This window comes from Ascidiella aspersa, chromosome 8 (genome assembly GCF_963924565.1).
Source record: "Ascidiella aspersa chromosome 8, kaAscAspe10.2, whole genome shotgun sequence".
NCBI lineage: Eukaryota > Metazoa > Chordata > Ascidiacea > Phlebobranchia > Ascidiidae > Ascidiella > Ascidiella aspersa.
In genome coordinates, this window is record NC_139454.1 from 8693805 (window position 1) to 8719378 (window position 25574).

The following is a 25574-nucleotide window of genomic DNA, read 5'->3' on the forward strand; positions in this document are numbered from 1 at the left end:
ACCACTTTATTCACGTTTTAACAAACTCTCGGAGGCGCACATTACTGTATAATTTTTCGTCGTTTTGTGAAAAACACATCTACCTTAATACCTTAATATGATTCGATCTTTCATTTTAACCTTTTATAAACTTCATTAAACAGAAAGCTGATGGTAATTTAGCGTCGACTCTCTCCGTCGAGACAACGTCCACCCTACCGAAGCCTCGTCTCCTGAGGTGAGTAAGGTTCTGTGACATTATATATTAGGATTACCAAATATGCTTCAGTATGCCAGCGTGGGTTGACATATACTTACACATTAACTTTAGTTATTTCACAAAAGCCAATATTGTTTCCATATAACGTTAGACTTGTGTTTTTAGAATACCCGTTTGGCTTATTCTGTTCTTCCAACTAACCAAGCTAGAAAGACTTCCGGAAGTTTTGTTCCCAATTTCAAATATGACCTTGTTTATTTCATTGCAAAGTTGTCTTTTGAGATGCGAAAAAACATCCATTAGTAAAGCATCAGTTTTTTAGTTGCTACGTTTTACCGGATCAGCTTGCGTTGCCGTCTTCAAGTTTTCAAAAAAGTTCTTTTACGGCCCATAACATAGGCTGGAATATTGTAACATTTAAGCCTTACATCGCCCCATACAGGTTATCATAAAAATGGCCTAAAATTCAGCAAACATGTTATGATCAAAATGCAATGTTTTAACCACTCTGAAGTTATGCGTCGGTTTTCTTGCAGAGTTCTTGTTTTGACCTTCCAAAGATCGAAGAGAAAAACTCGGGTTATTCAAACAAGGTAAGCTGTTAAACTAACACATGGCAACTCTGCAATTTTATTTTTCATACTATAAATTATTGCGCTCATTGCTTATACCAAAGTTTATTTTTTTATTTTACGCATAAAATTGAGGAAAAACAGCCAATAATGACAAAATTTCCTGTTTAAATCTGAGCGAATTTTCCTAGGCGATGAAGCATCCCATTCTAGTAAGGTTTTTCGGAAAAAACCTCGACTCGTTTGAACGTTGGTGTCTGATAAACTGACAGTTGTTTTTCATGACAACTGTTTTACATCATACAGTAGTTCGGAGGTAAGTTAAATGTTTACTTCATTATATAAATCGACACAGAAACGTAGCCACATGGCTTTAGTGCAAGATAATGTTGACGTAATTGATATCGGTTCGACGTTCGTGGAGCAGGCAATTCAGTTCTGCCGCATACACATGTTTGTCCATGGGCTTACCTTACTTTTTTTGCTTTCAGTTCCTTCCGATTATACAAACTGATGCAGAGTCGTCTGTGTACCAAGTTGAAGCAACAGCAAGTGAAGTGAGGCTTGATGATTGTTGTGTTTCAGGCGACCTACTTTCCCCAACTTTCAATGTTGAGTTGGATACCATCAGCGATTCAAAGCCGAGTAAAACACATATTTCGTTCATTTGTTTTGGACGGTCGACAATTTTAAATGTTTTGTTCTTGGGTTCACCTCATTGAGTTTAATAATGCTAACTTTACAAGCCATTAATACCTCTCTGATGGTGTCATTCGTCAGCCAAGAGCTATAGCGAACCTACAAAATCTCCTATCTCATCCTAAACTTTCACTGGCATAAAAAAACATATTTATTCAGAATTTAGGAAAAAAAATATTTAGCCATCACACTAAGACAGGTCTATATTTTATAAATATCAAAAAAAAAATATATATATACATATATATTAATATTGAATATTTATATTCGCCGAATATTACCTGATAAAAAGATTTGCCAACCGTTTGACCAACAAATTGGGATAGGCCTTGATCTCACCTTTGTAGCGATGCTACACTTGATGTCACTTATTATTATTGGGTTAGGGTTTAAATGGACGATAACCAAAATTCATACTTATAACTGATCGCGATAATCGTTAAACACCTGAAGCTCGCACAGTTCAAATAGGGACTGGACGAAATTTTAGCACGGCTGTTAAGCCAAGCGTTGGAGCACGGGCATAAATAATATATAGATATTACTTGTTTATTATATTATTTTTAGATTATAAGGGTCATATTGTATTAAAAACAAACAAAAACAGATTTGAGTATTAAAATTAACATTTAACTTTCCTGAGGAACACTGTAGGATGCAAAAGTGTTGCATGGAAAAACAATTGCTAATTTAGCAGGCACCATCGGTCAAGGATTTTTCCGAACAACCTTTCTGGCATGAGGTGTTTTATCGCCACGAGAAAGTTGCTAAAATTTAAATATTATATACGATTTAATGCATTAAGTTTAACGCGTAAAACAACAAAATAGCATTCTTTATAGAAATTACCGCAGTAATTTATGAAATATATAATTGCATAGTTGATGTGTGGTAACTTAACGTCTTACTTCGTTGGAAGAACCCGAGTTTTCCTCTTTGATCTTTTGAAGGTCAAACAAGGGCTCTGCAAGACAAACGGCCGCATGTGTCAGTGTATAGGTTTATAAGGGTTCACCTACCGTATTTTTCAATATCTGTTAACAATTTAAAACTATAGTAAAGTTGAAAAAGTTGCCTGCCAAAAAGGATCGATGCAAAAAATCATTTGATATCTTAATATGCTACGTCACGGGCTGTGACGTCAACGAACCTTGCTCACCTCGGGAGACGAGGCTCCGGTAAGGTTGACTGTTGTCTCGACCGAGAGAGTTGACGCTAAATCTGCATCAGCTTTCTGTTTAATGAAGGGTATAAACGGTTTTAAAGCAGTGGTTCTCAACTGGGGGTCCGCAGAAAAAACTTCTAAATATACCTTTATTGAATTGATTAATGCTGGGAAACATGCTTAATAAAATCGTTTATAACAGTCTCATGGTTATTTACTAATACGCGCAAGATGTATATTTATAATGTAGCATGTGGCTAACTTACCTCTGGACACATAAGTCCGGAAGATTTGGAAACAATTTCGGCGGAAAATGTAAATGCAGAAGCAACCTCAGACGATTTCTGTTGAAACCACAAATAAGGAAACGATAGTAATTAATTAATTATCATGAGCGCGGAAGCTTTTACCCCAATTTAGCGTGGTTAAACAAAATGTAAGAAGCCTTTAACTGTCGCCCCTTTTAGGCACTTTTAAATATTATGTTGTACAATCCCTGTGTAGGTTTGCTGAAGCACGTGTCACAATCTCTATAACCTATGGTTGCAATTGGCCTGTAAAGTAATGCATGCTTTCATGGTCGGTTGATAGCTATTTTTCCAATAGCGCAGTGCTGCTAAATTTTGTCAGAGTGTTATTAGGTAGTTAACTATATTCCTCCAACGGGTCTTGTTTGTCGCTTTCCGTATGCTCGCAATGTTATTTTCCGTTTCGATGCTTTAGCAGGCAAAAACGCACGTGACCCGAAGTTGCGTGTCATTTCTGGGCATGGTGTTGCGCCACAAAGTAGATTGCCAGTGGACTTTGTCAGAGAACTTATTAAAAATATATATAAATAAATATATTTATTTTTTAATTTTTTAGGCACTTGAAACAAAAAAATAATTAAAATTTAATTTTGACCTAGATATTCGAACTGTGATCTATTATATAGCATTTACTTTCAATGTAGCCGTGCAGTGCGACCTAATCATTTTTTCATTACTTGCAGATAACCTTTACCTGATCAAAATTGTGTGTCTATCAAATGTAATTGTGCGACAGACTAACGTGTAATGCCAGGCGCAGACATTTTCGCCATCTCCTTATATGCGTTAAGTTTTAAAATTTTCTTATTATCAGAAATAGCGCTAAAGCCTCGGACAAACTTTAGGTTAATTTTAGAAAGAATTAGTATTTGGACCATGTTTTTGTTTGTTTTATATGTGCATTTTTATCCATCACAATTCCTTGTGAAATAGCTTTAAACAGACGTTGTTTATTATTTGTAATATTATGTTGTATGACATATATTAGCAAACTGTGTTGTATTTAATTGCTGTTTGCTGATTATAAACGGTATATTATGAGTATTTAACACCTCTGTTAAGTCTTTTCTTTGCACATTAGCCGTGTTTCCTTTTTTTAACTCAACTATACATTGCACCCAGTAGCCTATTCTGCCCATGTTAAATAGCTCTAAGCACACACAAGACGCAGGCCAAATCTTGTCTGTTTGACTTCTTGAAAATTAACATTGCTTTATACTTCTAATTGGTGTCTTTTTGTTTAGTAATGTTTTACTGGATTTGCATTTTGTCTCACAAACATGTTTATACTGTGACCCAGTTGTGATTTGGGGCCTAAAACTGAATTTTATTAGTTAAAACGCATAGAAGGCTTTACGTCAGGGGTCGGCAACCCTCCGCTTGCCAAAAGTGGCACGCGAGATGATTTTTTAGGGCACGCCAAATGACGCGCACGTTATACCACCTTACGAAAGTGCAACTATTTCATCACTATCACATCATTAACCTATCATATCATTATCACTAACGCTAACTAATAAATGGTTGCACACACTTTCCAGTTCGATCTTTTGCTCGTGTCACAATTCAGTGTCTTAACTGTTGTATTGGACGTTATTTTTTGTGGCGTGATGTTTAGTAGTTTACTGCGTTAAAGCAGGTTATTCTACAATAAAAGTAGCACGTGTGCTTTTGTGCGACTGAGAAACCAAGCTAAAATCGAAACTGATAGTTAACACTTCTGGTACCGGCTGCAAAACGTTGAAGTATATTCAAAAATAGCGGGCACAGTATTGTGTTTGTGACAGTTTGTTTTTTCACGTGGGTTAGAATATCTTTTTAGGATATACTTTTGAAATTAGGTTTAATGGCGTCTTCGAAGATGCGTAAATTAGATGTCAGATCGTTCGTAAATTAGCAGATCACAGCAGGGCTGCGGAGTCGGTCTCGGGACTCGCGAAAGACTATAGGTAAAACTACCTGAGTGCGACGGGTGCGCATACGCAGTACAAATTTCGAAACTGATAAGGCAGAGAACTGTAAATTGTTACGGTGGAATAGCAAATGGTGGCATATTTTACATGAGCCCTACGAAGGATTGCTGAATATCCATCTTATTTTAGTCACGTAAATCGGTTAAATACAGACTGTAGATTCTGAGCCGGATGCGGGATTCGACAAAATCATTTGACCAGATTGGGACTCGTGTTGTGTTTAACCGACTCCGCAGCCCTGGTTGACAGTGAAAGGCCAAACAAAGAAAAATGTTTTACACGCGAGTTGTTGATAATAGAAATTATTCATAAACAGGCACACTGCATACGAAAGGTTGCCGACCCCTGCTTTACGTCATACATGACATATAATGGCCCTAGTTTGACCGGTGCTGCTGTTTTGCAATCGCATTGTTTGTCCTGCGTTGGTGGTTCGGAATTGGGTTAGGGTTAAAATATTAGGGGAGTTAGTGATGTATTTGAGGTGGGGTTTGGGATTAGGTAAAATGTTGTATAGGCCTTATTCTGGCCATTTTGGTCTTGTTCCCACAGGTTTCGGACTTATTCCGATTGAGACGGTATTCCGATTATTGGTTATTACACCTAGTTTAGTCTTACTCCGAAGTGTGTTTTTTAAGTTGATGTTGTTTTTATAGTTCCGCCGTATGGCTAAGTTCCTTTTTGCATGTAATATTTTGGACTTGGATAACTCAATTTAAAGAGATTACAGAATCTCCCGCTTAAATCCGCACCCGTTCAAGTCCACAAGAAAATCGGGATTCAAAGTTATGCTCGAAGTTGTTTGCTTTTACTTTCTTCTGACATCAGAGCAGATCGTTTTTGAATATCTTCTCTATTTCGCCAAACATTTCGAATAGCTTTTTCATCTACATCGTACGTACTTTCCTGCAAGACTTTGCTTACGAGGGTGGCCTGGGTAACTCAATGCAGGGGCGGATTAAGGCGGGGGCTGAGGGGGCTGCAGCCCCAGGCTCACCGCTAACAACTTAATATGACCAACCGAGGTTATCTTTGTATAAAAAGTTATATTCTAGAGATATCAGCACATCTTGTCAATTTTAAGGCCGTCAGACTGTAAACTTGTGACGTCTGTACATGTTTGTTACTACACAAATTAAGCTACTATGCGAAAACAAACTTATAACAAACCACAATGAGCTACCTTAAGTTATGTTTAGCTCAGCCAGATTGTTACAATACCTAAAAATCGTGAATGTTTCGAATTATAATTTCGGTGTTGTGCCACAATGCTTCGTAAGGTAACAAGCCTCATAGGCCACGTTAAAAGAATTTGTTGTGCAGAGGCGGAGTGTTACAAAAGGATATTCTACAATAACTTTTTTCGCGCTTTGCGTCAACATTTTGCTGTCTCTGTAAATGTAACTAAACACGTTTTTAAGTGCAAAAAATATCCGAGGCTCCCCTGACTGACAGTTGATCTAACATTTCAATAACACAATTCTTAGTTATCATTTTGTGAGGCCCGCAGAGACCTTTTTGCGTTTGGTTTTGGCCCGCGACTAGAAAAGTTTGCCGACCCCTGTTCTACTCTATGGGCCAAAATAGGTTGCATTCCTTAGCTCCATTCTGTATTAAAAACGAGATTTTGAGAAAAAATAGACAGCTATGAAGTTATCCACAGCATTGCTTTATGTTAAGCTAGAAAACATGTTAATTGAATCTGTTTGATAGGTGAATAAAGCAGTGGTATTTTATATTAATTGTGGTTGGAACAGTAAACAGAACGAAAATAGACCCATAGGCCTCTGGCTACCATACAGCCCCAGGACCATACCATACAGCCCTCTGGCTACCATACAGCCCCTGCAGTAATGATTTCTGGTCTCTGAGATTCACTTAATCACTTGCCTTTTTCTGACATTTCGTGCAGTTAAAATTGCAGTATTAAGTTGAATTTACTAGTGTAACACTACTTCACGCGTTCTAGGATTAAATGGGGAAACCTTGATTTTAATTTGTTACAAATTTTTAGCCTGTCCGTAAAGTTTCAAATAACTTGAAATAATAATTAATGTATTACGTTGCTTAATTAAAGTTTTGCTTTTGTGCTCACGTGATTTCGCGCTTGTTAATTACAGTATTTTTGCTCACGTTATGGTACGCGCCATAAAGCAGCGTTACGTGTCGCACAGTTAATTAATTAATTAATTAATGTCAGGTTTGGCTGAATTATAATTTGGACATGTGTACAAGCACTAATTATACGTAAAAGAGTTGATTGTGCTGAGAAGTGGCCTATTTTTTTTGTGCTACCTACTGTACTGAGTGTACCCGAAAAAAAAAAGTCGTATACCTACCAGGTAAGTCCGCACAAGCTTTTGAGATTCAATTTGAGGACAACCGGGAGATTACTGCCGTGTAATATTTCACCTATTTTTGGTGTCAACAGCCTAACGCTGTTGGCACTTAAGACTCCCCGCAAAATGCAATTTCTACCAAAATATATATAGTTAAATATAATTTTCTATTCAACTTTGCAATATGGCTATTGTGTCATGAGTAACATTTATTCAAATTTTAAAACAATATCACGTAATGTATTTTTTACGTGATTGCGGGTGTCGCCATTCAGCTGTGTAGGTCAGTGGTCTTCAACCTGTTGGTCGCGATCCAAACTGAGGTCGTTTAAAATTTTTGGGGTCGCCATAACTCACTATATTTCCGCTGTTTAAGTACGATTTATTCATTTCCTTTTCTTAACAATCTCGTCCCACTGATAAATGCGACTGACTTCATCTTCTACATAAAGCGCATCGAATTGCGAACTTTCTTGAATTGTGTCTTTTCAAAGTCGATATTTATACTATTTACTCTTCCAAAAAATACTCCACAGTATAACCTGTCTTTGATAAAACTAAATATTTTAAATTCACCCCAATCCTTAATCGTAAAATAGCATTAATTACCGTACATATTTTATCAGGGTTTATCGCAGAAACGAGTCTCTTTGAAGGGGTTTAACAAAAAGCCAAATAAGTTACAGGTAGGCATTTATTTATAAACAAGATGGACTGTAGGCTATTTTTTGACAACATATAAATAATTAAGCCGTATACACTTTAACTTAGACTTCAAAGTTTTGCCCGAATGTGCTACTAAAAATAAGACAAAATATATTCTCATTGTTTACGAGGAATAAAAATTCAAATAATCCAAGCGAGAAAATTTGCTACCGTCATACGAAAACTTCATTGAATACCTCATTTTGACATACCAAAACTTGATTGAATACCTCACGTTTTATTTATTGAAAACGTCGTTATTCCTGAAGTAGCTTTATCTTCCAAACCGTGTTTCCTATAAAATGTAATAATTGCGTTCTTCTTGTGTCCACATCTGTAACTCTGCGACCAAACTGTATACGGCAATGAACCCGATTTCCCTACATCGGTATCTTGTTTCCATACTTCATATACAAACACTAAACTAAAGCATGGGACATTACATCTATAAATAGAATGGGAATAATTCGTATTCTCAAAAGATAAAATCTCCAACCATTCTGGTTGTTTTCAACATGCAGCAATATAGCTACTGAAGATTCTCTTGTATGAAGTTTGGAAACAAAAGCGTAGCGGCAAAATCAAGATGATTCATTAAAATCTGATCTTTCGAAGGTTTGGCAGGTCCTTTAACCACCAAAACGTTTGTGACATCATTATTTCGTACAAAAAGTGCGCGGTATACGGTTGGAATTGCTTTGTCTTGATCAAGGCATTTTTAACAGACTCTCTTTAATAAACCTTTAAACCTAGTTTCAGTTTTCACCACAAACATTTTGTTCCATCATTGACTGGTATATTTTGCTTTCGTGGTTCAAACCAAAGAGACTCCATGACATTTGGTTGTCGCGTTTACAGCAAAAATCAACAAAAACAAGATGTGACAAAAGTAATACAAGGATGGTAAGCGTGAGCATACGAAGCATTGTTGATTAAATTGCTTTCAATTTTCACATAATCCTAATTGTTTCTCTTCGTTCAATTCTGGAAAACAAATAAAGTTATGTTAAGGAAATTAATTTAGTCGAAACAAACACCACATGAGCTAAGACAAAAATGAAAGGACTATTGGTAATTTATTTTTTTGTCTTGTTTGGTTGAACCTTTAAACGTTGTTTTGTGGTCGTATTCAACCTATTTATCAGTCTGTCTAAATCAGGGGTTGTTAAACTTTTTTACCGCGGACCCCTAAAATATTTTTTTGCTTTGCATGGAACCCGGTTGGCAAGAAATGCTCCAAAATGACGTCATAATATGACGTCGCAATACAAATAGATTTCATAACTTTGTTTATTTCGGTCTGAAAATGTGAAAGTTGAATGGAGTCTAACTATACATTCAGTGCAAAGCCGTTTAATTTTTAATTAAAGTGTTTTCTTTAAAAAATTAATTACTTCGTATGTATACACTAGTTCTTTAATTAGGCCTTCATGGACCCCCTAAAACTAGTTCACGGACCCCCAAGGGGTCCATGGACCCCAGTTTAAGAACCCCTGGTCTAAATAGATTTCAATGGAAAACGCCATGCTGCATGTCTGCAAGTAACAATTTGTAAATGACTTGACTCGACTTAAGTTTTATGAGGGTAATGAAGTAACTTGAGTTAAGTCTTTGAGACAAAAGATTGGTGTGACTTAAGACGTTCGGACAAATAGCTTGGATAGAAATAAGATGTTTTCATTAAACGATTTTTTTATAAAATTGACGTATTTATCTTAACGTTTACACGTAAACAATTTACTTGCTTTATATTAATTTAATATTTTTAAATGATATATTGCTTACTCTGATGATTTGACCAATTTTAATAGTTTAACGTAGTATTCTCATGGCAAGGACTTGACTTTGAGATGACTTTGCACAAAATGACTTGGACCGAGACTTATTTATTAAAAAAGACTTGACTTGGACTTAAGACATTTCAAAATGTTTGGTTTACAACACTAAGATTTTAGATCCAATTATTACCCCGCTTCTAAACAAAATAATTTCCATCATTTTAGACATTGTGGCCTTGATTTCTTCTTTGGAAATTTCTGCACCATTAGTTCTGTAAAGGATAAAGTTTAGATTTACATACCAAATATTCAAACATATTAAAGCACTTTGTTTTTTCTTGCAAAACGCGTGGCATTCTTTTAAGTTAGTATTGAGAGTATTTAGGGTACCGGTATACAAATAGTGATGAAAATATTTTTATTAAGTTCTTAAATTGCAGCAACGTTTTTATTGGTTTGATTTTATTTGTTAAAGTGGACGATTCTCACTTTGACAAAAGAGTGTATCCGAGAACAGCTAGACCACTGTTGGATTGAACTGACGCTTTGTTTTTCATATTATACTTCTTTCGATCAGGTGTTGACACAATTAGTTTTGGGCTCGTATCCTGAAAGCAAAACCACTGTTTTTCACGGAATGTTTAAATAAGATTTAACCAACTTAAAATATATCCCACCAGGGTAGGAAGTGGAACAAAATGATTTACTACCCCAATGTCTGGCCTTTTGGCCTGCTAATTTAATGACAAATACCAATTATTTAAATTCTGGTGTACCAGGTATCAAACACTAAATTTGTTGTATCATCAAGCGTATTCAACATGGCCGAACTTTTTCAAAGCACAATTTATTTGGGATTAAAATTTGATAGGCACACTCAAATGGATCCTATTAACGGGAAATTAAAATTCTTTAGAAAATTTGCCGAATAGGGAAACAACTTTTGTCACTTTCAGAAAATATTAGCAGACACTATGATTTAATTTTTCAGATAAAAAAACATCGTTTACCAATTGGCTAAGCATTCGAATATACTTACTCCAGTGAGGGGCAGGTAAAAGTACACCTCGCAAACTGTTGCATCGCCGGCTGAATACACTTGGGCGCCACCATATTGCAAGATAATGTTTTGGAAAATAAGCACACCATCAAAAGTACCAAACTTGCCCCTTCCATCTGCTCCGAGATTTGAATTTACCTTTCAAAAACACTCAGCATCGTTATTTTTAGGCTAAATTAAGAAGGTCGTTTTCGAACAAAGTCCTTATCTCTCCTTCATCAATGTTACCTCTATAGAGTATTGTCCTGGCCCGGCTTCAAAATCAATAACAAAAAATGCGGTGAACGGATGTACGGTGAAGGTTTCAAAAATGTACGATGCACCTCTGATAATAATTTAAAAAAAAAAGGTATGCTACATGTTTTAAAGGGACAACCACTAATAAAATTAACATATTTACGAGTATCTTCTGTCGTAAATTGCTCGTTGACGTGTCGCATTTCCCACTTTGAAGTAAACCTGGAAATATAACTTTATTGCTGAAAATTAAAAGTTGTATCGGCAATGAATATATTTTTTCAAAAGTATAGATAAATGTCGCGGAGTTATTTAATTTTCGTGTAAGTTATTGAGGACAGAGAATGAAAAAAAAACCAGTAATAATATACCTGATTGCATCTGTTGCCTATTTAATGTATATATTCTGTCCAGGACAGCTCCCAATTGCACCATGCAGATGGGTTGCTGAGGGGATTTTATTTATGACAACACAGAATCATATCGGTTCGTTTTTTTTCTCTCAAAAACTCAGACTTAGGCAGAGCCGTATCTTCGCCAGCTGGGGTCCGCTACAAACTCTAGTATGTGGCTCCCATATACAATAGTATTCTGTTAAGATATTTTTCTTAGGTATAAAATTAGTTTTTAGCAGTAATAAATAACAATTATTTGTTTAAAACCCCGTGTCTTGATTCCTTACTTTTATTTATAGCTAAAGTCATTTATAGCCCTAACTTTTTCATAACTCAGTTGAACTCAAGATTTCCTTATATGAGCTCACATAAAATGTTACCAAGTTAAACGAGTTTTGTTTTGGTATTAAAATGTAATATTCTATTTATTTTAGGACACGCTGTAGGCCTATTTTTATATCGTTAAAAAGGAACAATTACGACTCAGGCAATGCTTAGTACCAGCCTATATTTCATATACGCAAAATTGTTTGAAACCTGTATGTCAGGTGGTTAAGACAAAATCACATAATAAACGAAAAAAAAGCTACAAAAATAAATATACCTGTAGCCTACTATCTCTAAATCAAATATTGCCAGGTCTATTATGTTAGGTGTCATCTACATTTTACAATAAAGTCTAGCAATGTGGGGGCCTTTTTTATGGGGTCCTGGTGCACAGACTGAGCCGGTGGTTGTTACGTCACGGTACTTAGATTATCCTTAATTAACGATGAAGTCACGATAATACCTTTCCATAGAACAGTAATAATACCTAAAAAGAAATACCAGTCATTCAGTAGTTTTTTAAAAATCCCACATCAATTTAAGCAAACCGAAACGCCATACTAAAAAAATGCTCTAAACTCTAAAACATTGTTTCTAACAATATTTCTCACACACATTACGATAGTAAGAGCACGGCACTTGCCTTATTCCCTTCGTCAAACATATCCCTTCCTCCGTCTGATATTGCATTTGCTGAAAATCCTCTCGAAAATCTCGGAAACTTATACATGTGAAAATTGTCGATTTGCCGTCTAAGACTGAACGACATCTTTGGAAAGCGCTCAAACAATTCTAAAGCAATACGATTTTTGGTAACGATACTCCTATGTCAAATATATTTCAACCGTTGCTTCACATAGGGGGAAATGATAGCTTTGAAATAAACTGAATGATTTTATTTTATTATGCTATAGTTTTCTTCCTTGAAAACTCTGAAGATTAAAGGTACAAATTATCTGTCAATAATCGTTCACCAACAAAATGGTTCGATTTGCACAGAATAAACTAATGCATACCTTTAGCGACGCATTTTAAACCACTGAATGGACGACTTTGGGTTTGGTAAGTGCTGGAAGTTTGCAGACATGGGCCGCTGGTGCAACTTCGGCTTCTTATTTGGATCCCGTACACGCGACAACTGATAGGGCTGGCCGACCAAGATGTCCAACGACTCCAAACTTAATTTGATATAACATTTTACCAACAATCAATAGTTATCTCGCAACCAGTTTAATATTCCAACTTCAACAAAATGAAACCTAATTATATAAATAAATTGTATACTGCACAGAGGTTTATCTATGATAGGAATAACATATGTCCTCTTTTTCAAAAAAAATGCATGGTCTTTGGAGGACACTAAAAAAATGTCATCGTTTTGCAATTTGCGTTTTCTTGTTAGTCTTTTTAACGAAATAAATTTTCTGTGCGATTTTTCGGCATTATTCATTTTTAAATGAATGTTTGCCATTGACAAATTAATGGAAACATCCAATATTTATGTTGTGAATTTCCTAAATAATCTGCCTTGTTATCTTGTGTTCCTTTGCTGAAGTAAAATTCCATTTGCAATGTGTGAACAAAACTGGCCTCTTTTAAGGCGATAATTTATATGGTATAGGCCTAGTTTATAATTATAGATGTGCAGAGTAGGGATCGTTTATTTTTAATTTTAAGGTGCAGCGGATAATTGTGCAAAAAAAATGATTTTCAATCTACAGAGTTGTAAACAAGTCATTTGAACTGAATAAAGTTCCAGTCAGGTCATTCGTGAAATAACTTAAGTTCAAGTAAAGTAAAGTCTTTTCAAAAAATAACAAGTTAAGTCGTAGTCAAATCAAAGTCCTAATCACCAGTTTCCAAAATAAAGTCCAAGTCAATTCATTATTATTATAGCAAGTCAACTCAAAGTCAAATCACCGACATAACAATAAAACAAAAAAACATTAAAATTCGTTCGTTTGATTCTAAGCAATAATCCAAATAAAAAACACCAAATAAACGGCATGTATCAACCTAAATTAAATGAAGATTGTATTCTTTTTTTATTTTAATTTACGCATTAATGTAGACGCGCGTCTAAAGTGTACCAGTATTATCTAGCAATGCACCGGTATATAAGTAATTACATAAAAGCACGTATATATAGACTGATTGTGAAACATTGTACACAAACATATGTATAGCGTAACACGAGCGACTTTACCTGAGTAATCAGCTCCCACAAGGATATGAATCATGGCAAACATCGTCTCATTGATTTCTTTTATGGCTATTTTCTCACCAGAAGGCCTGCGAAGTTGATATATCGTTGGTCGAGCAACCATTATTTCTCAACGTAACAGCACTTATTTAGAAACAAACGAGTAACATGAATGCACCTGCTATGAATGGATAACTTCGTTTAAATGTTTAATTGGGTGCTTTCAAGAACAGATAAGCAAGGAGTAACAATGCACTTTGTGTGAGTTTATTTAAATTTATCTAAAGAGAAAATTTAATTTTGTTTATCTTTAGACTGTAGATTATATTTCACGACTACTGTTCCCTTCAATCTCATGAAATAGCTACCCCTGTTTCTTAACAAAAATCTGTTCTTAAGAAACTGCGTTTTCCTATTACAATGTGCCTGCTGCGACGTTGTACCACCCTTACCCTCCAACCAAAGCAATTTTTGACTGAAAAAGTATTTGCAGGGACTGTTGTCAGCAAAACGCTTGGAACCGTTAAACTTTAGTCACATTTGGGAAACATACTTCGAAAGAAGAGTATATCCGAACACGGCCTTGCCGCCTCCCGATCGGACAAAAGCAAGATTTTCTGTTTTCCTTCCATGTTTACGTTTCCAATGATACGAAGGAACATCGCGCTCTTTTGGCCAAAGGACAAGACTGCGGTTTGAATTCTGAAGCGGAACAAAAAGTGTTTCACAAAAGCCTTGCCTGTCAGGGGTTATTGTATCCAGAAAATAACCGCAATGTACTCGATTTTACCCTGAAAGGTGCACTTTAAAAAAAAGTTGGTTCGCGACTGGAGGAAACTGAAACAACTTATGAAAAAGCAAATTGTGACAAAAAAAAACTGGAAGAAATCTTATGTCATTTTTAACTATATCGCTTATGTGATTATAGTAATGAAGTTATTCGGTATGGGATAAGATCGCGATACATTTTCTCCAACTTGCCGAGTAGCAAAAAAATAATTAATCAGACATCCCTAGTTGGGCCCAGCTACCACTTACTGGAGTGAGCGGCAGGAAAAAGTAAACTTCGCAAGCCGTTGGATCCTTTTTGGAAGACAGTTGCGTGCCTCGATACTTGAGAGTGTAGTTTTGAAGGAAAACCGAGCCTTCGAACGTCTCAAACAAGCCACGGACGTGTGTGTTGAATTCGGAGACAACCTGTAAATTTGACAAAGTCATCCAGAAGAAATAGGTAAACGCTAAGACTAGGTTGACTAAATGATGAAATGCAATCGAAAAACGTGTTTTGCACACCTCTATTGAGTACTGTTGAGGACCCGATTTTTCATTTAGAAGAAAGACTGCTGTAAACGGATGTACAGCAAAGGTTGCAAATGTATACGATGGACCTCTGAAAAAAAGAATTATATATCAGTGTTTCTTAAACATTTTTGCTGCGGACCCCTAAAATTTAGTTTTGCTTCGTTAGGCGAAACTTTTTTTCAAAAATGACGTCACAATACAAATAGAGTTCATAGATAGACTTATTTCTGTACAAAAACATAAAAGTAAAATAGAGTCTAAATACAGTCAATTCTAAAAGTTTTATTTTTTATTCAACACTGTTTATTTGAAACTTTAAATATTTCTTAATAATTCACTATATTTCAATTAGGCCCTTATGGGTCCACTAAAACTAGTTTGCGAACCCCCAAGGGGTTCATGGACCACAGTTTAGGAACCCGTGGTATAGATTAACGAAAACCGGCGGTAGTCAAAAGCTAACAAAACCTTTAAAAATTTCCGCTGAAGACAAAATCATCCAAATAAAGGATAACGCCACTTTTCCAAACAAACTCCAAATTAATTGCGGTTAACTCTTAATAAATACACAATAGACTTTTCCTTCCGGAGCGATTGGTTTTTCGTCGGGACTATTTAATTTGTATCGTTATTTGCCAACATTTTACTGACCTGTAAGTTTTGTTGTATACAACAAGTTGTCGAGGCTCGTCACCAATTTTGAAATACAACTAAAATGCAGAAGAGTAAAGTCTCAAGCAATTGTAAGCAAAACATCAATTTAAATTGCGTTGACTTTATTCATTTCGTTTGACTAACTTGACTTGAACTAAGGTTTGATACGGTAAATTACCATTAGCCTGTGTTGGTGGTGACAATTTCATTATATTTCGCATTGTATATAATTTATATAATAATTTATATCTACATATTTTTTAATTTGGTTGAAAATGAATAAATATATTGGTGCAGCATTTCGACGGCAGTTAAGTTCACATGATCTAAAACAGTGCTTCTTAAACTTTTTTAGTTTCGTTCACCCCTTGGATTTATCTCCAGATTTCATTCACCTTTGTCTCATGATATAATAAAACTATCTCGTCTATTTATAACAGAACACCCGGAATATCCGCCCTACTCGCGAGCTATCTTCAATTGCTGACAGTTCACCCCTATTCACCCCATTTGGTTGGTTCGTCCCTGCAAAAATTTTATTCACCCTGGGGTGATCGATTCACCCGATTAAGAAAAACTGATCTAAAATATGTTGGTAAACAAAAACGGGCGTTTATGTCAGGCGCTTCGCATTATTTCGTGGTTGTATTCTGTTCACCTGATTTCCTGTTTTGAATACATTTTCCACCTTTGAATATCTTCCACCTTTTTTCATTAGGGTTTCCTCAGAATGGGTGGGCAAGGGGAAGGGGTAATAGTTTGCGACGTCCCTTGTGAAATTGCACGAGTTGGATCGAACGCGCTCAAGGATTTCTTTTATAAAGTAAAACATGCAATTTACAAGACACAGAATACTCCTTTTAAAGATTTAGCGCCCAACAAAAAAAGCAGGGCATTTTTATCTATATAAATTTGTTTTAGGTGCATCGACAAAAAGCAAAAAAATAAACACGATTTTCTCTTTTTGTTATTGTTGCGGAAAAGGTTTTCCATCTAATTTAATCTAAATCAAATAATATAAAGACTGGGAATTATATAAAGACTGGGAAAGAAATTTTTGGTAAAATCTACAGAAATATTTTAAGCTTTCTGTACACTAAGTTATTTTGCTTCTCTAACTAGATTTAAATATGCCGTACAATTTATTAGAAAATGATTTTCAATCACATCGTTAAATGTAAAAGTGGAATGTTGAACTGAAAGATGTTAAAATACAAAACCTTAATTTACCTGCTTTATCACCTCCCAAAATGATATGCATCATTGTTCGCATTGCGGTCTTAATATCTTCTTCTGAGCATTTTATTCCGACGGGTCTGCAAAGTTCGTTTATGTAAATCAACAAAAGTTGCTTCAGGAGGCAAGAGTTATAACTGTAGGCCTACTATCTAAAACATTATTAGCCGGATATTAATTTGTTTGCATTATGGATCCCAATATAAAAAGTATGTATAACACTGTTGATCAAAATAAGGATAGCTTCACACATGTTACATTTAATGTCGTGAAAGCTGTAAATATATGTGAAGCATTCACATTTCGTCATAAAAGATGATGTATAATCATATATTTAATGAGCAAATCAGTTCGTCAAGCGTAATGCGGACAAATCTTACTTTGATAAGAGAGTGTATCCAAGCACTGAAGCCCCATCGCCAGACCAAACCGACGCATTAACTGCTTCACTCCGTCGTGTTGGAAAAGTGTACGACAAATTGAATTCGCGATTAGACTTCTGGAAGGTAGAAAACAATCGCTGATCTTTCATTAAGGTACTTCCAAGGCTGGGACATATGACACTCGTAACCGTCAGTTGTTAATATTACATAGAAACCTTCACGTAGGGGAAGTGCTGGATCCATGGAACATAGAGACCAATGGAACAATGGCATATTGCCCCCCCTGTTGGCAGAACTAAATAAAATTTAGGTTGTGGGAATAAGATTTTATGTTCAGAACTTTTTCCAAAAAGGCTATAGCATGCTTTTGGAAATGGATGATTTATTTCATTTTTCACTTTTCTGGGTGAAAAGTATAGTTTGTAGCTTGACATTCGTAAGGTGTTTTGATAGTCTTTAGGTAATTGTAAATCAGTGAATAATTTTTGTGGAGATGAGGGTTTATCTAGGTACATACGAGGGTTTATCTAGGTTGAAAGTTTGTTTAATTGATTTGGTTCAGAATACTGGCTAGTCATGAGTATTTTTTTAATGGCGATTAGAGGACCCTTGGAACAGTCTGTTCCATTGGTCTCTTGAACATTTTATGATCATATTTTTAGATTTTAAGGATATTAGTATGCCAACTTTTAAGACAAGAACATCTAATAAGGGGTTGTTTCACTGAGGACCAGGGGTCGTCGGACTCGGGCCTCGAAGGAGTCGGACTCGAGACTCGAGTAAGACCAGACCACGTAAAATAACAGAGTACCGAGTCCGACGTGCGCATGCGCAGTACTAAGAAATAATATTGCCGTCAATTGCATTTTTTTAACAAGCGGAATAGAATATGGTGGATATTTTCAAACCAGTTATTGTGAGTGGATGAATTATACGATATCACTATGAGTGGATTGCTGAGTATTTAGTTACGTAAATTGGCGTAATATAGGCTGTAAAGTCAGAGTCGGACTCAGGACTCGACGAAATCGCACATTTGACTGTTATTATATTTCTAGATATGTTCTCCTAAAAAATAAAAACAATTGATATAATAAACCTGGGTGGCAAATTATACCAGAAATAAAAAAAATATCATTTCAGCATTTTGTGCTTGTTTCCCTGTGTTTTTATTTAATTTCTCCAAACACATTTTCTTGTGCCACTATTAATACACCATTAACTGAGTAGTTATGCACTTCAGGAATAGTCAGCGCAGTCTTTTTAGATGCAGTCATGCTCTGTTCCATAGGTCCTGTGGGTGGGACCGATGGAACAAAAAGTTATTTTTTTATATATATAAAAAAACTTAGAAGGATATGTCAGATTTAAATTATTTTTTTCATGTAGGATTGTAGGCATCCATAGCTGTAAGCTTTCCAAAGGAAATAACAGCGAGTGTTTTTGAGTTGTAATTCGAAAGATATTACGGAAAAAACAAATCCGTTCCATGGGTCCCACACCTCCCCTAATGGATCAGTGGAATGGACAAGTCATGTTTATTATGGTCTTCAATTTGAATTTTTATATTTCCTTTAAAAAAGCTGATATCTCTCCAATAATTGATGATTTGTATCCAATATTGTGATTTAGATTTTATAAAAGAAACTTGTATTTGGAAATCATTCTTTTCACAGTTATTAACAATAAATATGCGTTAGTTATTACTACTACTTTGTATTTTTACCCAGTAATATTTTATTTGACAAAGTCACTTCTCGCTAGCTTCCTATTTAAGTGCTTCTCAAAAGAGTTTATGTAGAACCATTATGATTTTTTTTGTAAAAGACTAAAATATGGTCAAGAAAACTGAAACACTTTAGGAAGTAAGGAATCTCCCGCAGACAATGATCTAAGACTGTTGATAAAAACAGAAAATTTTTTTTACAGAATTATATTTTTCGCCTATAAGGCATCGTCAGTTCGTCGGCGGAATATATATTTCTGTAAAATTTTAAGAATTTATTTTATGTTTTATCTGTCTTATAAACAGTCTTAGATGGTCAAGAAAGAAAATAAATTCACATTATTTTTTTAAACTTCTTTACAAAAGGTAAAGTTTACTGCGCATTTTTAGTTTGAACATCACATTAACCCTGTATGATATTTTTGAATTGATTGATTAGCCTAATTAATGAAAACATGTCAAGTTTATTTTGCTTGTTTAGGGCAATTTTTAAAATGGAGAAAAAAACACGATAATTAACAAGGTTCACAAAATAATTATTCCAGAATTCTTACCGTAGTCAGCGGAAAGAAAAATAGGATTTTGCAAGCCGTTGAAATCCTGGTGGAAAATGTCTGCGCACCTCCATATTTCATCGTGTAGTTTAACCAAGTAACAGATCCATGGAAATCTTCAACATTGCTACTTCCAGCGAAATCTGAATATACCTTTTAAGAATGTAGCATTTTCAGTAATCTGTTAAAAATTTTAACAAATAAAATATAAAATCGTATGCTCACCGAAATTACGTAACGTTCAAGGCTAGAATTGCTTTTAAGAAGAAACATTGCTCTAAAAGGATGTGTTGCGAATGTTGTAAAGGTATACGACGGCCCACTTAAAAGACATAACATTAGAAATTGTCCAATGATGCATTCTATTTAAGTTAATCGCCTGATTGGCCAAAAACACATGCAGTGTATGTAACTGCTTTACGTTTACTAACTTACGTGTATTTCCTGTTGTAAATAGCAGTTTTGAATGGCGCTTCTCCCACTTTGAATGACACCTGGAACGAAAATATTTTAGTACACAAAAGCTGTCATTGACTGGCTTTGAACAGGTGACTGTAGCACGTAGATAGAAGATTTCGTGATTTTTAGGCAGACTCACCGCATGCAGGCTAATATAAACTAACCTGAATTATGATCTGATGGACTGAGATTCTCAACTGGTAGGTTAAATACGATACGAGGGTTAGAAAGCATAAAAACTAATTAAAATATACGAGACGATCCTTCAACAGGTGAAATTACAGGATTTAATCATTTGTTAATGCGGCTTATGGTGGCTTTACATTGCCAGTTATGAAGCCGCGGAACATACCAAAGGTGCATAACGAAGCTTATATAATAATTATTACGAATTGACTATAAGCTATTTTCAGTTTAGGTTACATTTTGTTGTCAAGCTGCATTGCATACTTTTGCTACTTTCTTACAAGTTTAAACATAGTATATAGGCCTACGTTAATTTGAACATAACATAATAAAAGAATGTTTTTAACAAAAAAGTGATTCGATAGATCGGAGAAAACGTGTGTTCCGACAAATAAGCAAATGTCTTATTTTTATTTCCAATATGTATGTGCGCTCTCGGAATGCACCGGTGACTTGTGTCACTTATATGCACTTTAAATTGCAAGATGTCTGCCGTTTAATGTTAACTGGCATTTCTTTAGGTAAAAAAGGGACAAACCAGCAGTTGTAAGTCGTTTAATCAAACTTACATAGTTTCGTCTGTTGTTTTTCTCCACTAAATGGTCGATAAAATGAGAAACCTCCTTGGGAATTGGCAGCAAGTAGCGGTGAAAGTTTTCGACGAGCCATGTAAGAATGCCACGTTCTGATAGAAAGCGCTCGAATATTTCTGTAGAAAGGCAATTTCCATAATATTGATTGGTAGACAGCAAGCTGAATATGGAAAAGTTAGAATAGTGGCAAAAGGCAGCAAACGTTTGTGTTGTTTACTTGTCATCTAATAAAATTAAAAGGATCAATACGGTCTGTGTAAAAGTCAATTTCAGTCACATGTGTGTTGTTAGAGTATAAGACCCCAACGAAATCTACATAAAACTAATCACACTTTTTTCACCCAGAGCGTATTTAAATGGGACATCGAAACTTAACATATTATTAAAAATTTCAAAAAATACAAAGTTCGAAAAAAGTACTTGACACCAATAATGTTGATCAAACAGTTTGAAAGCCAATTTACTTTCTATAACCAATTAAAAAACCCAAAGCGTCAACATTTTACGTTATTCATACCTGCGGCCCAAACCGGGATGCTGCACGGCCGTGTTTCCCTTTCAACTCTGCTGTTGTTTTGCGGACAGGGGCCAATAATGCAATTCCGGAGTCTTATTTGTGTTTGTTGCCCAGGGCAGTTGTCGGGACAAGATGACCACTGGGACCAGTGGGTCCAAACTTAAGACAAATCATCGTAACTTATATGGGACTACGTGTTGCAATTAAGCGCAGCCTAATACATGGCTTACGTATTTTAGTTTGGTCGCAAATACTATTTCATAATGTGGAAAACATTCAAGATTTTGATTTTCCTAATAATCCAACAAAACTCATTAAAAACAAAAGTTAAAAACAGAAAATATGTTGCAATAAAACACTCCATTTAGATTCACGTATTCAAACATATTGCAATTTTTTACATTTGCTTAAATCTCAGTGGCAAAAAAAAACAACCCATCATCCAAAAACCACGTATGACTAACTTGAAATCTTTTGACATCTTTAATCAGTTACGAAAAATTGAAAAAAAAATGTTTTACAACTTTAATAAAGGGTCAGTTTAATGTTTTGTAACGTTATTCCTTTTTTATCGCAATCCCTTTCGCCCACGTGGACTTGATATTATAGCAGCTCATACCTTGCTGGTCAATTCCCAAAATAAGGTGCATCATAGACATCATCGTATCTCTGATTTCGTCCATTGTAATTTCAATTCCGTCGTATCTGCAAAGTCGAGATAAGCGCCAAAAATGTATTCGTGCGGCATGGAAAGTATTTAGCCAGCAAAAATTTTAAATTAAACACAGAATATACTTGAATATTTACGATCTAACAAGTTTATACACAACACCTAGTAGTGTGTATAAATTCTACGAATTCTTCAAAAAAAGAGCGGGAAAACAGGTAGATTGTTGTTTCAAATATATTTGCAGAAAGGTTTTTTAAAACAACTATTTTTCTTCTAAATAAAAGCATAATGTAAATGCCCGATTGTTTGACATAGATCTAAGCAAACTGAATAACAAAGCACTCGTTTTGAAACATATTCTCACTTCGATAAAAGTGTGTATCCCAAAACAGCTGGGCCACCTCCTGACTGGACCGACGCCTTATTTTCCGAATATCTTCTCTCATGATCCTTTGCTAGAAAGACGAGTTTGTCGTTAGATGCCTGAAATAATACAAAGTGTTAATACGGACTTGTTGTATTTACAGTAATCTGCATTTCTCGTAACTTGGAATATTGCCCATTATTCTTGAAATGCTCAACATATGCGTTCTTATCTAACTTTCGACGGTTGTAGTCTTGACCAAAACGTAAGAAACGATTTCGCTCATTCAATTATCGATGTTCTTCATGAGTTCACTTCAATTTCAATTATTGTTCTTTTAGAGTAATAAGGCAATTTAGTAAATACTTCTGAAACTTCAATGAAAGGAACACACAGGTGGACAAACACTGTGATCTAGCCTATCTTAAGTCATTTTTGATAAACCATAACGGCTTACGCATCATAGCATCATAGTACAAGCTTCGACAGGTCAACAAAATCTGTCGATAAAAATGCAAGCAAGACAGGCTAGAAAAACAACTAGCCTGCAGTGGACTCACGACCGGTTAATCTTTCAAAGGTTTACGGTTCACTTATGAAACTTGTTTTGTTTTAACCCATCTCAGCTCAGGTTATAGTGTTGTATTTCATAAGTACTTGACCCGCTGAGTCGAAATTATGTATTTTTGACAGCTCAAAGCTTCAAATCTTTAACTGGTCTAAGGTTCTGTACTTTGTCTGTTGTTGGTGGGTAGCATTGGATAACATTTAGCCTTTCAGAAAAAGTTTTTTACTCGTTTTCTATACTTACTTACCGACGTTAGTGGCAGAAGGTAGTAAACTTCGCAAAATGTTGTCGCACGTTTGCGGTAATGCTGCGCTGCATTAAACTGAAGCGTATAGTTTCGAAGGGACACTGACCCCTGATACGTTCGAAATCTGCCGGTTCCAGGTCTATCAAGTCCGGACTTCACCTGCCGAGACAAAAATTGTATGCAAATTGTGTCTACGTTTAATATGTCCGATAATATCGGATAGGAGACGATACCCGATTTCATATTGTGATAGCATTGCTACTCGTCCGATCCTAGGATGGCATCACTGCCGATCCAATACCAACCTAATATAGGCATTTCAGCAACTATTGCGATGTAACCTACCGGTTGTCACCTTAAAATGTAAATTTATTGACAAATTGTTGTTATACAACGGGCGGTAACTTAAATTTCTTAATGCTGCATCAAATTTAAGTATCAGATATTGCTATCTACAATATAAGCAATAATTCTAAACAAACTTCTAACGACTTACAGTCCCAAAGAAAGCTTTTACAGACCTCGATTGAATAGGTTTTCTTGTCGGAATTGCCATCCAAGACAAACATTGCCGTAAAAGGATGGATTGCAAAGGTTTCGAAAAAATACGACTGTCCGCTGCAAACAGTAGTAACTGTATTAGCATATAAAGCAAGCCTAAAAAACTATAGTAGCTTAAGTCAGGGCTGCGGAGTCGAAGTCGGACTCGGGACTCGAGTAAAACTACGTAAAACTACCCGAGTCTGACGTGCGCATGCGCAGTGCCAATTTTTTTAACTGATATAGCCGCCAGGTGGAAATTCTAAAGGTCTAATACAATGTGGTGAATATATTCCAATCATATATTGTAAGTGAATGAATTATACGACTCCCCTATAAGTGCATTGCTGAATATCCACCTTATTTAGTTACGTTAATTGGCGGAAAACCGGCTGTAGAGTCGGTGTCGGACTCGGGACTCGACAAAATCGCATAGTTGACCGGAGTCGGACTCGGGTTAGTTTTAACCGACTCCGCAGCCCTGGCGTAAGTATTGTTATGATTTCAGTTAAATTTTTAGATCTTTATACCATTAGTGATGTTAAACACTATTTAAGGCTCTTGGTTCAATTTATGTTGTTTCCCTGTACTTACGAGTAACTTGTGTCGTACGTTGCACGCCGCAGAGGCTCTTGTCCCACTTTAAAATACACCTGAAATATTATTCATCACAAAGAGTTCGTGAAATGAGGTTATTTCCTTTGAACTATTTAGTAACAAAATTACCAGATTTGGGCACTCTGGGAGCGTATAGCATTCTAGATTGGGGTTTATAAACTGGGGTAGGTAAACTAGTTTTGGTGGTCCAGGCTTGTCACCAACTTAGTATATTATTGATAAAATAGAACGTAATAAAAAAAAATGTATTAAAAAAAAATGCTAAGCTGAATTTCCTTGATGTATAGTTAAACTCCATTGGAGTTCCATTTTTGTTGGACTAAAAACAGCAGGTTTCTTCTAAAGTATATATGTTTTATGACATCAATATATAACGCTACCTTAACACTTCTTTGCTCAACGAAAATTCCATGATACTATTCAATTTGGTATTTTCGTGTACGCGAACACAGTGCGATTATGTTTACACAGAGCATTCATCTAGGATTTTATGACCATGCAAATCGCTACAAATGCACCGCCCAATTAATAGTAGTCTTTCTAAACATCGTACAGTTTGAATAAAGATTTGGGCCTAATACTTAACGTACAATTTTATGGCCTTATACATTACGTACAAAATATTTCTTACGTACAATTTTTAAGTAATAAGCAATTATATCGGACACACACAACTTATAAAATCGTGAAGCAACTTGGAAAACATTGTACTTTTATCCCGTTGATTTGGCAATACTCACGTAATCTCTCTCTATACCATAATGAGGTAAATTAACATTCGACGATGCTTTGTTATAAAAATAGGCGTAAAACCTCTTGACGTTTCTCGAGATATCGGGGGAGTTGGCTCGAACACGCTTGAAGATTCCTACAACGAGATAAATACAAAAAACAGCGCATTTAATCTGAATGTTCGCTTTTACTGGTATACAAAAAACATTAGGTTGTTGATACGTATATATTCCCCCAAATTTAATCAAACATTTGATCGTGTGTT

General features: G+C 35.5%; 1 protein-coding gene across 1 annotated transcript; it reads right to left on the reverse strand.

The window, feature by feature from the left end:
- Nucleotides 1–12373: 12373 nt before the first annotated feature.
- Nucleotides 12374–25446, reverse strand: LOC146135651 (uncharacterized). Its single transcript, XM_083396105.1, has 17 exons — nt 25318–25446; nt 24554–24612; nt 23941–24037; nt 23420–23578; nt 22605–22723; nt 22190–22275; nt 21030–21169; nt 20251–20309; nt 17147–17232; nt 16575–16729; nt 15914–15972; nt 15254–15350; nt 14999–15157; nt 14514–14662; nt 13964–14049; nt 12774–12935; nt 12374–12549 (listed from the first exon to the last, which is right to left on the reverse strand). The coding sequence occupies exons 3-17, from the start codon at nt 23986–23988 to the stop codon at nt 12374–12376; spliced, it is 1740 nt and encodes a 579-aa protein (XP_083252231.1). The 5' UTR covers nt 23989–24037; nt 24554–24612; nt 25318–25446.
- Nucleotides 25447–25574: the final 128 nt, after the last annotated feature.